This window comes from Hippoglossus hippoglossus, chromosome 16 (assembly GCF_009819705.1).
Source record: "Hippoglossus hippoglossus isolate fHipHip1 chromosome 16, fHipHip1.pri, whole genome shotgun sequence".
NCBI classification, from domain to species: Eukaryota; Metazoa; Chordata; class Actinopteri; order Pleuronectiformes; family Pleuronectidae; genus Hippoglossus; species Hippoglossus hippoglossus.
This window is the reverse complement of record NC_047166.1, coordinates 11,482,930-11,497,570: the sequence shown is the minus strand read 5'-3', so window position 1 is coordinate 11,497,570 and position 14,641 is coordinate 11,482,930. Positions and strand designations below refer to the sequence as shown.

Here is a 14,641-nt window from a genome sequence, read left to right as displayed (position 1 = left end):
GAAAAGTTCCAACAACTCATGTCTTCTCACGTTTAAAAAAAACAAACTTAATTCATATTTTTCTGTAATGACGCACTGGTACCTTTGAAAGTCAGTCAACTAAGATACCATGCAAACAATCTATCAATTCATCTGATTGTTTTTCTTTCCTAATTAATTTTTTCTATTAAAAATGTGGCTTCTTTTGTTCAACCATTTGCCCAAAATATATAAGATGTTAACTTTCAAATGTAGAAAGACAAAGACAAAGAAAAGCAGCACATTCTCCCAGTGGAGAAGCTGTACTGGACGATCTATGACAAAGCAAGTTTCAAGTCTTGGTGAGTTGATTTACAAAATATACAGAGGGATTATAAACTAATTGCTGAATGGCTGAAATGTTGGAAAACAACAGTGAATCCCCACACATGTGAGTCAGCAGGTTTCTCAAGATAAATCTAATGAATGACAACATGGTAACATAATAAAACGTTGGCTATTTTCACCTCTCAAAGCCTCTAAAAGTTCTTAAAATTAAATGATCTTAAAAGGAAAAAAATCAATCAGTCCCATATCCAGGAACTAGCCTGTGACCAGACGTCACCAGGACAGTTTTCCCGAGTCAAAAGCATTGTGAGCCTCTGGGCTAAAACATGAAATAACACAGGAGAGGTCCTTCAAATATCCAGGCAGATGTTCTCTTTAGTTTGACAGTCTACTTTTTTTTCTTTTTCTTTGCAGGATTAGCAACTATTCTCTTCACTGTGAGCGGCTGCAGAGTGCAGGAGGAGGGAGACTCTGTCACCGCCTCAGAGTCACTCTCCAGTTTTCTTTTCTGGCCTCCCTTCTCTCCAGCCGCCTCCTCCTCCATGTCTGCTGGGTCGTCGGGTGTCACAGCGGGTGCACCACCCGGTGGAGCTGCACGCGGTGGAGCTGCACCCGGTAGCCATGCAATGTTCAGTGAAGGCACTCTGGGTCTAATGACATCAATGATGTCGGTGAAGATCTCCTCGTCACGGGAGGCACAGCGTCTGAATCCCAGTGCCAGGACACTTTTCAGCCCCAGCGGCTCCGACACGCTCTGGCTCAGACGGGGCACCTGGCACGCCGGCACTCCTCGCGTCGCACTCAGCGTGATCAGGTGACTTGTCATGTGATTGGGTTTGACGGACTTACACACCAACAACAATCTGAGCTCATTTCTCTCCAGAGCCTTGGTGACCTCGTTGATGCCAATGGCCAGCTGTCGTCTGGCCGCCACATCTGTCCAGCCGTTTTTAGAGGAATCCTGCACCTGGGCGACGGGCTCCGGTGTCGCGGCGGCGGCAGCGGCAGCAGCAGCAGCAGATTCCTGCTCCTTCTTCTTCTTCCTCCATGGGCGAAAGATTTTCACCTCTTTCTTCTCAAGGCCCATGGAGAACAGTTTGTCCTTCAGGGTTTGCAGGATGAACTGCATGTCCTCTTGGGGGAGTGGGCTCCATGTTGGGGTGAATGGTGAGGCGAGGGAGGTCTTACCTGGAGGCAGCCTTTTGGTTTCCTTTTTCCCCAGCTTCTTTGGAGTGGCCATTTCTGCTTTGACAAACACAATCTGCTGGTGAAAAAAATGCAGAGAAAGCATTGAGCTCAATTAAACTGTACAACAAAAATACAAATGGTCAGTCTCAAGATTTATTTTTCTCTAGTTATTGATGTCCTCCAGAAAGCATTGACAATTTTATTTGTGATTCAGTACCTTCATCAACAGAAGTGGAAAAAAACTAAGTAGATTTACTCAATTACTATACTGAAGTACAATGTTGAGGTACGTTTATGTACTTGAGTATTTCCCTGTGTTGTCACACAACATTTCACAGGGATTTTTTTTCACCAGACTACTTGAGATACTAGTTAGTTATTTTCAGATAATCAAGGAAGGATGTTTTATTTCATTAGATGAGAATCAGCCCCATATTAACCAGCTGCAACGTTTAAGTGATATTGTGATCAATGTAATAAACATATCTCAGATGTTAATGAATCAAACTTTATTTTTAAAGCACATTAGATTCAGGTCAGTGAAGTTCAAAGTGCTTCACAGTTGACTGATGAGCCGATAAAAGACTAAACATTAAAAATATTTGATACTACTAAAATACTACAACTTAGTCATTCGGTGTACAATTCATCATTTGACATTTGGTATTTTAAATATAATCAAATATATTTTAGACTGTATGAAATATAAATACATGAAACTGTTGTATGTTGTATGTTGTACGTACTTCAACGTTTCAATGTAAAGATAAACATCTGCGTGCTTCTGTTGATCACAGTTTATCCACCGTAAACACTGTCAACTCTTCATGTTTCCATCCACTGATCAAACACGTGTCACCATTAAAACATTAATAACACAGGACGTTACTTCACCTGGATGTTAACGCAGAGGAATCGCTGTAAAACAGAATCACGTCTTCAACAGCGACGACATGGGAGAACCACTGCGCGCCGCCATGTTGTTTGAATCCCAAAAACTTTATTTACAAAGAACAGAGAGCGGCGACTAGCGTTCAAACGGCAGTAGTACATTTAAACATTCACAGTAACAAACGTCTGCAGTATTTTTTAAAACAATTTACTGGAATAAGTTTTTCAGTACAATTACAATAACCAGGGGTCCTAATCAATCAATCAATCAATCAATTATTCAAACTTTATTTGTATACCCCATATTCACAAATCACAATTGGTCTCATAGGGCTTTAACAAGGTGTGATATTATATTTGTACAGGAGAATAGTGCCTGTCTAAATACTCCCTTCTCCCTCTAAACAGTTCCAAAGGTTAGGTTATAGATAAAGGAGCAACCAACAGTTCATTGTAGCGTCTACGCTTAGGGACTTTCATATCTAACTCAGATGCCCCAGACAGAGAGGCACCAACTTCACCTCTCACCAACTTCAACTCTTTTGTGTATTTCACCAGTGGCAAGACGTAAGGAAACAATGTGATTAAGTTTACTATCCAATAGGATGCGAACACCTACATGTAACATAGAGAGTGACAGCAATTCCAGCCATTCATTGATGTGCTGTTAGAATGGGTGACGCAGGGTGAGGGAGATATACTGGGATGCTGTGGGAGACATCTTCAGACTTGGGGGGGACAATTGCTCATGTTGCTCTGTTAGCGTTTGTATGTTGTTCCACCTTCTGGTCTCCTTGATGCATCAAGACTCCATTAAAATATTCTGCATAAGACATCAGCTGCTGCCTGAGTTCTCCTTGCACCAGCTTCCAGAAAACTTCCATAACAATCACAATTTGTGCACTGTAGTAAAATTCAAGGGACTTTGCAGATGACTGACAATATAATATAATATAATATAATATAATATAATATAATATAATATAATATAAAAGACAATAAAATAGTGAAAGAGTAGTGAGACAAACGATAGTAATAATACTTATGATTATAATTGTTATCATAATTATAATATAAATAGATGAAAGATCACAATGAATACAAATCGTTTGCTGCTACTACTAAATACTAATAAAAACATAGCCATACATAAGTATAAGTGGAAATATCCCCTTCAAAAGAAAAACTGTATCCTCATGTATCACATCCACTATTATTTTTGGATACTACTCATAAATCAAGCATTTCAATATAGTGTTGAAAAATATAGACATGATTCTGGGTGTAAGCTGATGTCAGATCAAGTTAGACAGCTGCAGCAGAGAGACATGTGCAGTATGTGGACTGTGTGTCAGGGTCACCGATCTGACCGAGTGTGTGCGTGTCAGTGACAGCGACAGTGTGTGAGTGAGGGGGACAGGCAGCCAATCAGCTGCTGCCCTGCTCCCTGCGCCCTCCTCCTCTGCTACTCTGCACCCACAGCTGCGTCAAGCTTCAACAACCGAACACGTTCATCTCATCCAGCTCCTGCACCAGCGATCATGTCTCATCAGGTAACTTATTCCTTCTGCATCTATCACCAGTATCAGAGCGATCGGATTCATTGTCATCGCTGGCAGATGAGAAGCGGTTGTAGCGGCCGGGTGTTCTCGCCCTCTACTGTATATGCTGTCATCCATCTTTGACTGTGTGTTAAAAAACAGCTCTGAACAGCTTCCTCCTCTAGATCTGAGTCTGTCTCGTGCAACTGAACAAAAAGGAGAATGAATTAGATCGTATTGTGATGCAGGATTAGGAATCTGTGAGAATCTGGCTCTAACTGATGAAAAATACTTGACCAACCCCTGAAATATCCATCCTGACTAATAGTTTAGGTTTCTTTGCTTCAGAAATAACATTCATATGCAGGAAGTGCACAGGGTTTAGAGGTGTTCCTCCTGTGCAAGGTCCAGAATGATCTGTTGCGCAATGCCAAGTAGATTATTCAAACGGGCACAAAAGCCCTGGACTGTTAATAAAAGCCCATTGTTTGTCTCCAGCTTGTGCAACAATACGTCTCCAGGGCTCCACACACCATGAATAGAAAACCAGGCTCGGATTTCTTAATCAGTTTGTAACTAATTAATATGCACATTCTCATATTCTGTGATTACTATACACTCACACTGAAGCAAATTACTAATAGACTGGGTCAGAAATAGCAGAAACTCTGTTCAATTGCTCATCAGGTTACAAGAATCTCTGAGAAATACAAAGAGTGACTTGTCTGTGTCTCTTGTGACCGTCTGTGACACGCAGGAAGAGTTTGAGAAGATGGCCGAGGACGTGAAGAAGGTGAAGACGAAGCCCAGCGACCAGGAGCTGCTGGACCTGTATGGGCTTTATAAGCAGTCGATGGTTGGAGACGTTAACATCGGTATGACCTGCTGCAGAAAAACAGAATCACCTTCATGCGACATGCTCCCTGAATTCTGAAAGTTTCCTCCTCTCTGTGTGATTTCACCACGTTGTAGGTCAACCAGGAATGTTTGACATGAAAGGAAAAGCCAAGTGGAACGCCTGGGACTCCAGGAAAGGTAAAAAGTTAAAGTTGTTACTGGGAATTACTGTGTTATCGTGAAACTGAGACACAATCTTTCTTTCCTGTATCAGAAAGTTTTAAGACATATAGTGATACCTGTGTATCGCTGCGTATCCCTATCACATTTGCTAATTAGAAATAAACACAAAGACAAGTGATGATGATGAAAATATAATTGGACAAATATAGTTGGATAAACTGGATTTTTTAACCTAAAAAGATTTAATTTAATTTATTAAATATTTAAAAGTGCCATACCCATTATAAACCTGCCTGCTGGGGATGGGCTGTTTTCTTGGCCTGTGGTGATGCTGGTTGCAGCTTTCTTTCTGAAACTGCAAAGGTGATCTGAGGTAATTGAACCGCAGGAAGTAAGGCCAGGCTGAAAGACTTTGTCAGCAGAAACCTGAAGCCTATACTGCTGCTGCACAAAGAGCTGTTCACCTGTTCATTAGTTAAGTGAAGCCTGACGCCCAAACTGGAGAATCAGTTGTCGTTGTTGTTGTCGTCGACAACGTCACTTATGCACCAAATTCAACCCTGCACTTCTTTGGGTCCTTAACAATACACGTGTCAAGTGTGAAGCTGATAGCGGTGAGCGGAGATATTTCCCAGACTAAATTTAACCTTTGACCCACTGGTTGCGCCAAAGGAAAAGTTGGCACCACCAACATCTGTACCAGATTTTATGGCAGTCAATGTCTCAGCCATAGACTGTATGTAAAGATGGACCATGCGTCTCAACTTCCTCCTGTTGTACAAAAATGAAGCCAAATATCCTGGATACGGGTGCGGCCATCTTGCACTTTTGACGTAATTTGGAGTCTGAACAGTAGTTATGCTGGAGCTGCCGGCTAAAAAGTGACCCTCTGAGTTTGTAATAAATCTGTATTTTCTCATTCTGTCAGGAATGTCCAAGGACGATGCCATGTCAGCCTACATCACCATGGCAAAGGAAATCATCAGCAAAAGCGGGATGTAAAACTGAAGAGGCAGAACTAATGCAACAACAAATACTAACTCCAATACTAAAACAATACTGATGCCTACATAACAAGTAGCCTTCTGCTGTCAGAGGCCATCTTTATATAGGATAATGTGAATTTTTTGTTTTTGCTGGGATCTATTTCATCTTGACATGTTGTTTGTGTTTATATAGGTTAACTAAAAAACATCTATGCATCATCTGAGAATAAAACGTTAACCTTTCTTATTAAAATTGCTGTTTTATCTACGTTATGTTGTTTACACGTATAATCCACATGTGCACGGCCATATTTCGCAAACCTGTGCACTTTGATATGTAACTTGATAACACCAAAAGCTGTGAAGTGTCAACATTGTTAACTGCACAAGTTTGTAAATTAAATCTCTTTCTCCACTGTTTAGATTTCTGTTATTTGTGCTTCTTTTCTGTTGGGAATTTGACTGTCCTTTATAATACGTGAAAATACCTTTAGTCCCATATGTGAATGTCGACCCCTCTCATTCCAAACCTTGAGTATTAAGCTGTTTCTGTAAAAGCCGCTGATTAACTGGAAAGGCTTACACAACATTTATGACCCTGGCTGCAGAGATTAGCTCTAAATCAAACACATCAGCCCCACTGACGTTTTCCACAGAACAAGGACTCATGACATTGATAATATTTTGTTTCTCAAAGCCTGTTTTAATTTACATGTGGGCCTATAAGTATTATTTTAACACACACTAATATATTTCACATTTTTTATTGACCATAAAATGGATATGGATAGGATAATGGACAGATAGATAGATAGATAACTTTATTGCTGTGTTAGAGTAGCAATAACATATATCACACACACATAGATAGATAGATAGATAGATGGATGGATGGATGGATGGATGGATGGATGGATGGATGGATAGATAGATAGATAGATAGATAGATAGATAGATAGATAGATAGATAGATAGATAGACACACACACATACACATACAGGCACAGGTAAAAATACAGTGTATTTAAATAGTATAATTATATCTATAAATGTAAAATCAGAATTTTAATATATGAATTATTTACTTAACAACTGTCTGACAGTGATAATAAAGACATTTCTCAGTCTCTGCACACTGACCTCGTTTGTTTCCATCACAACGCCGGGACATGCGCAGTGCGCGCGGCGTGCTGGCAGCGGGACAGAGGTTCACTGGGGGAAAGGTGAAGAGAGGCTCCTCCGCCGCGGGTCCGGGGAACAACAGCGGTGTTTGTGCTGCGTGTCGATGCTGGGAGCCGCAGGCAGCGCGACCGGGACGAGGTGAGCTGCGTCTGACGGACAGAAATGTCGTTAAATCAACTTAAACACACACGTATCCCACGTTAGCGTTGTTGTTGTTATGGTAGCATTAGCCGCTAGCCGCCGCTTACGCACAGCAACATCCACCTTCAGTGGAACCCGTTAGGATCTTCTGAAGTAATGAGAGGAAGGTGAAAACACTGAGTTAACAAACCGTTTGGTTGCGTGTGTGTTTATCTGTTGAACTGAGCAGGGATAAGACAAGTTTCACCAACAGTTTATGCGAGTTTTCTGGTCTTAAATACGAGTTAATAACTGGACATATGACCAATATCAATTTTGCACAATATAACTGATTATAAAACAGTGTTGGTGTTTATTCCCATGCTAAACAGACAGTGTTGAAACAGTTAAATCCAGGCTCTTCACTGCTCCTGCTCCTGTATCCTCTGTGGGATCAGCCCAACCTCAGAGAAAGTAGCTGTAGCTGTAGCATTGCTCTTGTTCTAATGGAGCTGCAGCTATCAGTGATCATCAGTCCTGATTCATCTGACAGTTATTGTGCTACTAGCAGGTGTTAAATCCTTTGTTTGGTCAGGAATCTCTGTTAAACGCCATCAGAAGCCAAGTGGAAGTCTGAAACTTCCTTGTTTCTGTTTCACTCAAATGTTTTGAACCAGCAGGTGTCACATGTTCTGAGATGTAAAAAAAAAACACAGAAGCAGCTTCTCCTCACATTTAAGAGACTGAAACCAGTGAACGTGACATCAACTGACTATTTGATTTACAAATGAACATAAAGATCAATCATTTGCTCGTTCCAGCTTCTCAAATAAGAAGATTTACAGCTTCTCTTTATGGTTCATAATAGGAAACTGTATATTGATTCCAAAGAGGAAACAAAGGCATGTTCGCTGTAGGAACATTTAAAAGCCTTTATTAGTGTGGCTAATGCATGAATGATCAGGGTGACTAACCACATTAGCATTACATAGCCACGGTAATAAAAGCTTTTAACTTTTTCCACAGCAAAAGTGCCTTGGTTTATTTCCTCTTTGTGGGATTTTTTTGCTCATGTATTTACAAACAGATGTTCTCCCTTTTTGCCTTTCTACAGAAAAAAAACGAATATAAATACTGCGTTTCTTTGGAGTCTCTTGATGTAAACAATTATGGCCAATTTCATACAGATTAACCAGAATTTACACTTACACGTGTTCCATTTGAAAATATTAATAAAACGGTATTAATTACACAAACATTGTCTGTTCATGTACATAGAAATTATCAGTATATTGTCTGAAGAATTCTTTGAGATCAACTTGAGATCATGCAAACTGCAACTGAGTCATACTCTGTCAAACCAGTGAGACAAACTAATATCAAACTGATGTTTCAGCTTCAGACATTCAACATTTATTTGTGTTACAGGGAGAAGAAATGGCTAATCTGTTGTCAGAGTCTCTGCCGGAGCGAACCTTCCAGTACCAGAGCATCCTGCCTCCCCTGCCTGTACCACCACTAGAGAGCAGCCTTTCCATGTACCTAGATGCTGGTAGGAGTGTAGCTTTGTGCAAGGGGCTGGGTCTCAGTAACAACTTACAAAGCAAACTTTAAATATTTACTCAAATGATTTCTGCATGTAAAGAGCCAAAAAACTGGGCTGTGGTTTCGATTTGTTGGTGGCTGTGCTCAAGCAGAAAAGTGCTACATTAACATGATTGGTTAAATAGTAGTCATGATTTAATTCACTCAAGATTTTTTCGGTCAAATGTCACATGGCATTTATCAATATACTGTACCTCAGCTGTTTGGGTCTGTCTGCCTAGATTTATATTTCTCAACATAATCCAAATTTCGTAGTAGTTTAACTCTAGTGTCAGTTGATTTTATAATTTGCATATATGATTGTTTGATTCATATTAACTGTCTTGAAAATTACAGTTTTCACCACAGAAGATGCTCAATGTTCCCAGTGACCAGAAGCTGTTTATTGACTGATTCACTGACTGGTTTTCTGTTGCCAACAGTTCATCCATTTGCTTCTGAGAAAGAGTTTAAGGCGACTGTGGACATTGTGAGAAAATTCCAAGAGGGTGTTGGTAAAGAGCTGCACCAGAAACTACTGCAGAGAGCCAGGACGAAGAAGAACTGGGTACGGGAATCAACTGTAAAGGTCTTGGTCATACACATGTCCTCTCTTATCCTGGGGATTTAATTTAGCTGACTGTGTTCTTATTCACCAGTTGGAAGAATGGTGGTTAGACGCAGCGTACCTGGAGGTCCGCATCCCCTCTCAGCTGAATGTGAACTTTGGAGGCCCGGCGCCGTACCTCGAGCACTGGTGGCCTCCTGCAGAGGGAGTTTACCTGCAGAGGGCCAGTATAAGCACGTGGCATGCACTACAGTACTGGGACCTGATCCGCACGTAAGACATCCTCACACTTTAACAAGCCGTGTTTCTGTGGTGTGCTCAACTTTTTCCATCTCGTCATGTAAATATGTAATTTTGATTTCTTTTCAGCGAGAAGCTGGCTCCTCAGAAAGTTGGAAAAACGGCATTAGATATGGATCAGTTCCGAATGCTGTTCTGCACCTGCAAAGTGCCCGGAGTAAAGAAGGACACCATCCGTAACTACTTCCAGACAGGTAGAATAAACATGGCTGTTATCTTTAACCTTTAGCACAGCTGCGTGAACAAATTTAAATAACACATTTCTTCAGCTTACATATTTCTGTTGTGTAATGGTCGTTTTCTGTTGTGTCACAGAGCGCGAGGGTCCATGCCCCTCCCACTTGGTAGTGATGTGTCGTGGACGGATCTTCACATTCGACGCACTTTGTGATGGACAAATCCTCACTCCTCCAGAACTTCTCAGGTAGTTAGTACACATAAATACACAAGAACAAGAACACAACCCAAATATGAACCCTAGTACACAAATATGAAATCTGGTACCCAACACTTAAACTAACTAATTAGACAACTAAGGACGCCAACCTTACAGTAGCTCTAGGAGGAAAACAATGGGAGCCTCACATTTTGGTAACATCTCTTTTCTCACTCGTATCTCCACACTTCTAATAGGACATTTAAATAAATATGTAAATGAGAGATGTTTTATTTTCTTGCTCGCTCCAGCATCATGAGAGCAGTTGCTCCTGACAGCTTGCTGGTGTCTGTGACTCTTTACTATTATTGTTAACATGATACTCCGCAAACAATCTATTAAATAGAGGTCGAGCAAGGGATAGATAGTAAAGAGTCTTGAATGTAATTTGAGAGCAGGACATGGAAAGGCACACCGGTTAAAAGCTGCCTTGTTATATTTTGTGTGCGTGTTAACCTGTGCAGGCAGCTGAGATATGTGAAGGGGCGCTGTGAGGGAGAGCCAGAGGGAGACGGAGTCGGGGCTCTCACCTCAGAGGAGAGGACTCGCTGGGCAAAGGTGAGGCTGCTTCAGAGACATCTTGGTGAATAAGGTGTAACACAGACTATAAAAAAAACTAGAAGTCATGAACATGTATCTGTTTACTGTCTCCACAGGCCAGGGAGCATCTAATAAGCATTGATCCGCACAATAACACCATCCTGGAAACCATTCAGAGCAGCCTGTTCATCGTATCTCTGGACGAAACCAAACCCTACTCCACTCCAGAGAACTACACAAATGTACTGGCTGCACACATGTTGAATTATTTATAACTCCACCACTTGACCCTGTGTAAATCATGTTCTGTCCACAGGAATAAAGCAGCGTGTCTAATTTTGTGACTTTTAAATTCTGAACACAGGTGACCAAGGAAGCACTTAAAGGAGACCCCACCATCCGCTGGGGAGACAAGTCGTACAACTCAATCGTCTTCTCAGACGGCACTTTTGGATCAACGTGTGATGTGAGTTTGTATGTGTAATGGTTGGAGAGATTGTAGACTCATTAAAACTAAATTTGATTAGTTAGTACAGTGAGTGGTAAAACTGATGAGGATGATTTTGGTCACTATATCGTGATGTGAAATGATCAATAGCTCAAATGAAATTGTTTTGCAGCATGCCCCATACGATGCCATGGTTCTGGTGTCTCTGTGTTGGTATGTGGACCAACAAATCAAAGCTACGGAAGGCGAATGGAAGGTAAACTCCTCCATTTGTTTCTTTTGTTTCTGAACATGAAGTGAAATAGTTTAATTTTAAATGTATCCTTCCACTTCTCACACATTGACTATGTCTTATGCTTTGAAGGGCTCAGACGCAGTCAGACCCATGCCCATTCCTGAGGAGATGGTTTTTACTGTGGACGAGAAAGTCCTCAGTGACATCAGCCAGGCCAAACAGCAATACCTGGAGACTGTGAGTTAATAGTAAAATTACTTTTGCATAGTTAGAGGTGTTTGTCTACTGTCTCACTCACTGTCTCACTGTCTGTGGTTTTATAGGCAAAGGACCTGCAGATTGTGTGTTACGCCTTCACTGCATTTGGAAAAGCAGCCATCAAACAGAAGAAGCTGCATCCTGACACCTTTGTTCAACTGGCGATGCAGTTGGCCTATTACAGAATGCACAAAAGGTGTGGACCCGGTAATTTGCTCATGCTTTTAGTGATATTTAAAGTCAAGTAAGTAAATAAAGGCACATCTCTTCTTCTCCCTCTCAGGCCCGGTAGTTGCTATGAGACAGCAATGACCCGCAAGTTCTACCACGGCAGGACGGAGACGATGCGACCCTGCACCCAGGAGGCTGTGAACTGGTGTCGAGCCATGATCGACCCCTCATGTGATGTGAGTGAGTGAGTGAGTGAGTGAGTGAGTGTGAGTGTGTGTGTGTGTGTGTGTGTGTGTGTGTGTGTGTGTGTGTGTGTGTGTGTGTGTGTGTGTGTGTGTGTGTGTGTGTGTCTCACAAAGTACACAGGTGGCCTCAGTTTTTGCTTATTTGACATCAACATTTCCCCCTCAGGTTAATGCCAAGAGGAAAGCCATGCTGCTGGCCTTCAATCGACACAACAAGCTAATGGCTGAGGCCCAGAATGCAAATGGTCAGTTTTTGTAACATTAACAGGCTCATTACAAATCAGAAATAATTAGATAGAGAGCATGAAGACGAGTTAAATCAAAGGAAAGATCACAAGTGCAGTAAAACTGGATTCACAGATGATATAGAGCAACTTGTCTAATTGGGTGTTGTACAATGTTCCTCATACAGGAAGTATCACCAGTGAATTAATAATTTTTGTTGTCAACAAGAACTGTTGTGTTTTTAATATCAGCTCTTGTTATATTTCTTGACATTGTTTCCAGGTTTCGACAGGCATCTGCTCGGCCTGTATCTTATTGCTAAAGAGGAGGGACGTCCCACCCCAGAGCTCTTCATGGATCCCCTCTACACAACGAGGTACAGTCTCTTCTCTGTGCCCTGCTCAAAACCCCCACTACATTATAGCTCGCTGTGATATTAAATGACAGATGTAGAAGCACAAAGATCTAAACTCTTTTAGATATACTGTATGTTGAGTAAAATCGTTAGGTCTCTGCTGGTCTGTAACTGGGTTGTGTTCGTGTCTGCAGTGGTGGTGGTGGTAACTTTTTGCTGTCGTCCAGTCTGGTGGGCTACACCACAATTCTGGGGGCTGTGGCTCCCATGGTGCACGAGGGCTACGGCTTCTTCTACCGCATCAGAGACGACAGGTAAGCAGACGGGACATAAACATGTTCTCATTAAAACGGTTCCTTTGTGTGGAAATTTAAGTTGATGAAATTCCGATCTTTTTCGTCGTCAGCTAAAATAAATGCTTCATAAAGCAGTAACTTTTGCATTATTCTGCTGATCTTTTTACTGAAGTGTGGCCAATGTATTGGTTTTGGTAATTACTCTTGAATATCAGTATCAGCATCAGCCCCCCTAAATCTCTATATCTGTTGGGCTCTAGTTCTTTGTAGTTGTTGGATAAAGACAATATTTCTGCAGCTGTGATTTAATCCACGCTCTCTCTCTTCCTTAAAGGATTGTGATCTCCATCTCAGCGTGGAACTCTTACCGCCCAACAGACGCTGCAACACTTTTTAACCACTTCAGCAGCTACCTGCACCAGATGCTTCACCTGGCCACCACATCTCAGCTTTGAAGACACATAAGTGCTGAACTGAAACTGATTTACACATTTGCCTTTTACCTCTGTGTCTCAGTGTGAGCATCAATGCACATTCGGTTCACAAACCTTCAGCTCATTGCCAGATAGCGAGCAGATCAATGCAAAGACACGGAATCACAGAATCAGTAGTTACCTCTAGGGGATATTTACTAATGTCACAAATTATGTTTTCTATTTCTTTTTGGGCGAGTAATTTAGTGAAATTGTTCTTCCAGGTGTATATATATTTTTAGTATTATTCTTGTACATTTTAGAATATTTAAATGTTGATTAATCCATTTTGAAGCTAAGCTGATGATGTTTGCCCTCAGTGGCGAACGATTCAACAGACACTGAAGCTCTTCTACACAGAACTGTGAAAAAGAACTGCTGCTTTCACTCTTAGGCCTTGGAATCTGCTGTGATAATGATGTACTAAAGGGCATTCCAATAAAACCAATAAAAAAGAAATATTAAAGAAATTTAAACAAAACAATTGTTTTAGGTTTGTTTGTTTTAGTTAGGATTAGTCTTCCAATGAAAATTGACAGAAATATGTAACAAATCAACTATTAAACAAGGGACTAAAATGTTATTATTAGAAATCAGCAAATATCCTTTGTGTTATTTTGCCCCCCAGTGGTAATTTGGAGGCATATCATTTTGTTTTCAGAAGATGTCCATACTAGAATTTAGCTGATGTAGCATCTGTGTAGGCAGACAGTAAAATATTTTTTGTCACTGCAGTATCACAATTTATCATCAGAACATGTACTGTAGGTTTTGTCTGTCTATTGGAAACATTTTAGACAAGGACCTCTTTCTTTGATATTCAGTTTTACAGTCCATTTCTTGATAAACTGAAAATATGCAAAAACTCTATTGTAAAGTGCTTTGAGTGCTCATCAGAACAACAGACCATTAAATACAGACCATTAGCTGGAGTTTCAACATATTTTGCTGTAATTAAGAAGTGGAAATAATTCACATTAGCTTTTTGAAAACTAAAATTTGTGTTCATTCCACTGATCAGTCGGAAATTATATAATAATTATTATAACTGTTGACTAAACCTTTGTAAATGGTAAAGTGTGAAAAAGTTTGTACTTCTTTCAAATACCTGAATAACAAGTAGAAAAATCTGTAAATAAATACAGAAAACGATTGATGATATTAAACTTTAATATATAAGAATATCCTTCATAAAGGTTAGTAATTCTGTGCAGTTGTGCATCATTACATTCTTTGAGTGAGTGAATGAGAATCCACATCTGCTTCTTCCTTG

The 14,641-nt window shown here is 40.6% G+C and overlaps 2 protein-coding genes across 7 annotated transcripts; one reads left to right on the top strand and one right to left on the bottom strand.

The window, feature by feature from the left end:
- Nucleotides 1-274: 274 nt before the first annotated feature.
- On the bottom strand, nucleotides 275-2,514 carry rpp38 (ribonuclease P/MRP 38 subunit). 4 transcript variants are annotated; one of them, XM_034612090.1, is made up of 2 exons: nucleotides 2,389-2,514; nucleotides 275-1,567 (listed from the first exon to the last, which is right to left on the bottom strand). In XM_034612090.1, the coding sequence occupies exon 2, from the start codon at nucleotides 1,544-1,546 to the stop codon at nucleotides 695-697; it is 852 nt and encodes a 283-aa protein (XP_034467981.1). In that variant the 5' UTR covers nucleotides 1,547-1,567; nucleotides 2,389-2,514; the 3' UTR covers nucleotides 275-694. The 4 variants fall into 4 exon arrangements, with proteins under 4 accessions (XP_034467981.1, XP_034467980.1, XP_034467983.1 ...); XM_034612089.1 differs by having other exon boundaries at nucleotides 275-1,570; nucleotides 2,389-2,500; XM_034612092.1 differs by having other exon boundaries at nucleotides 275-1,548; nucleotides 2,389-2,495.
- A 1,267-nt stretch (nucleotides 2,515-3,781) lies between these two features.
- Nucleotides 3,782-14,090, top strand: LOC117777368 (acyl-CoA-binding protein homolog). Of its 3 annotated transcripts, XM_034612087.1 has the most exons (18): nucleotides 3,782-3,938; nucleotides 4,684-4,801; nucleotides 4,899-4,961; nucleotides 9,262-9,386; nucleotides 9,478-9,659; nucleotides 9,756-9,880; nucleotides 10,002-10,110; nucleotides 10,587-10,680; nucleotides 10,779-10,904; nucleotides 11,027-11,128; nucleotides 11,283-11,366; nucleotides 11,475-11,582; nucleotides 11,669-11,799; nucleotides 11,887-12,010; nucleotides 12,186-12,264; nucleotides 12,527-12,620; nucleotides 12,794-12,913; nucleotides 13,230-14,090. In XM_034612087.1, exons 1-18 carry the CDS (start codon nucleotides 3,927-3,929, stop codon nucleotides 13,348-13,350), a joined length of 1,917 nt encoding a protein of 638 aa, XP_034467978.1. In that variant the 5' UTR covers nucleotides 3,782-3,926; the 3' UTR covers nucleotides 13,351-14,090. The 3 variants fall into 3 exon arrangements, with proteins under 3 accessions (XP_034467978.1, XP_034467976.1, XP_034467975.1); XM_034612084.1 differs by lacking the exons at nucleotides 3,782-3,938; nucleotides 4,684-4,801; nucleotides 4,899-4,961 and adding exons at nucleotides 7,091-7,252; nucleotides 8,663-8,786; XM_034612085.1 differs by lacking the exons at nucleotides 9,262-9,386; nucleotides 9,478-9,659; nucleotides 9,756-9,880; ... (10 more) ...; nucleotides 12,794-12,913; nucleotides 13,230-14,090 and adding an exon at nucleotides 5,875-6,354 and having other exon boundaries at nucleotides 3,798-3,938.
- The last annotated feature ends 551 nt before the right edge of the window (nucleotides 14,091-14,641 follow it).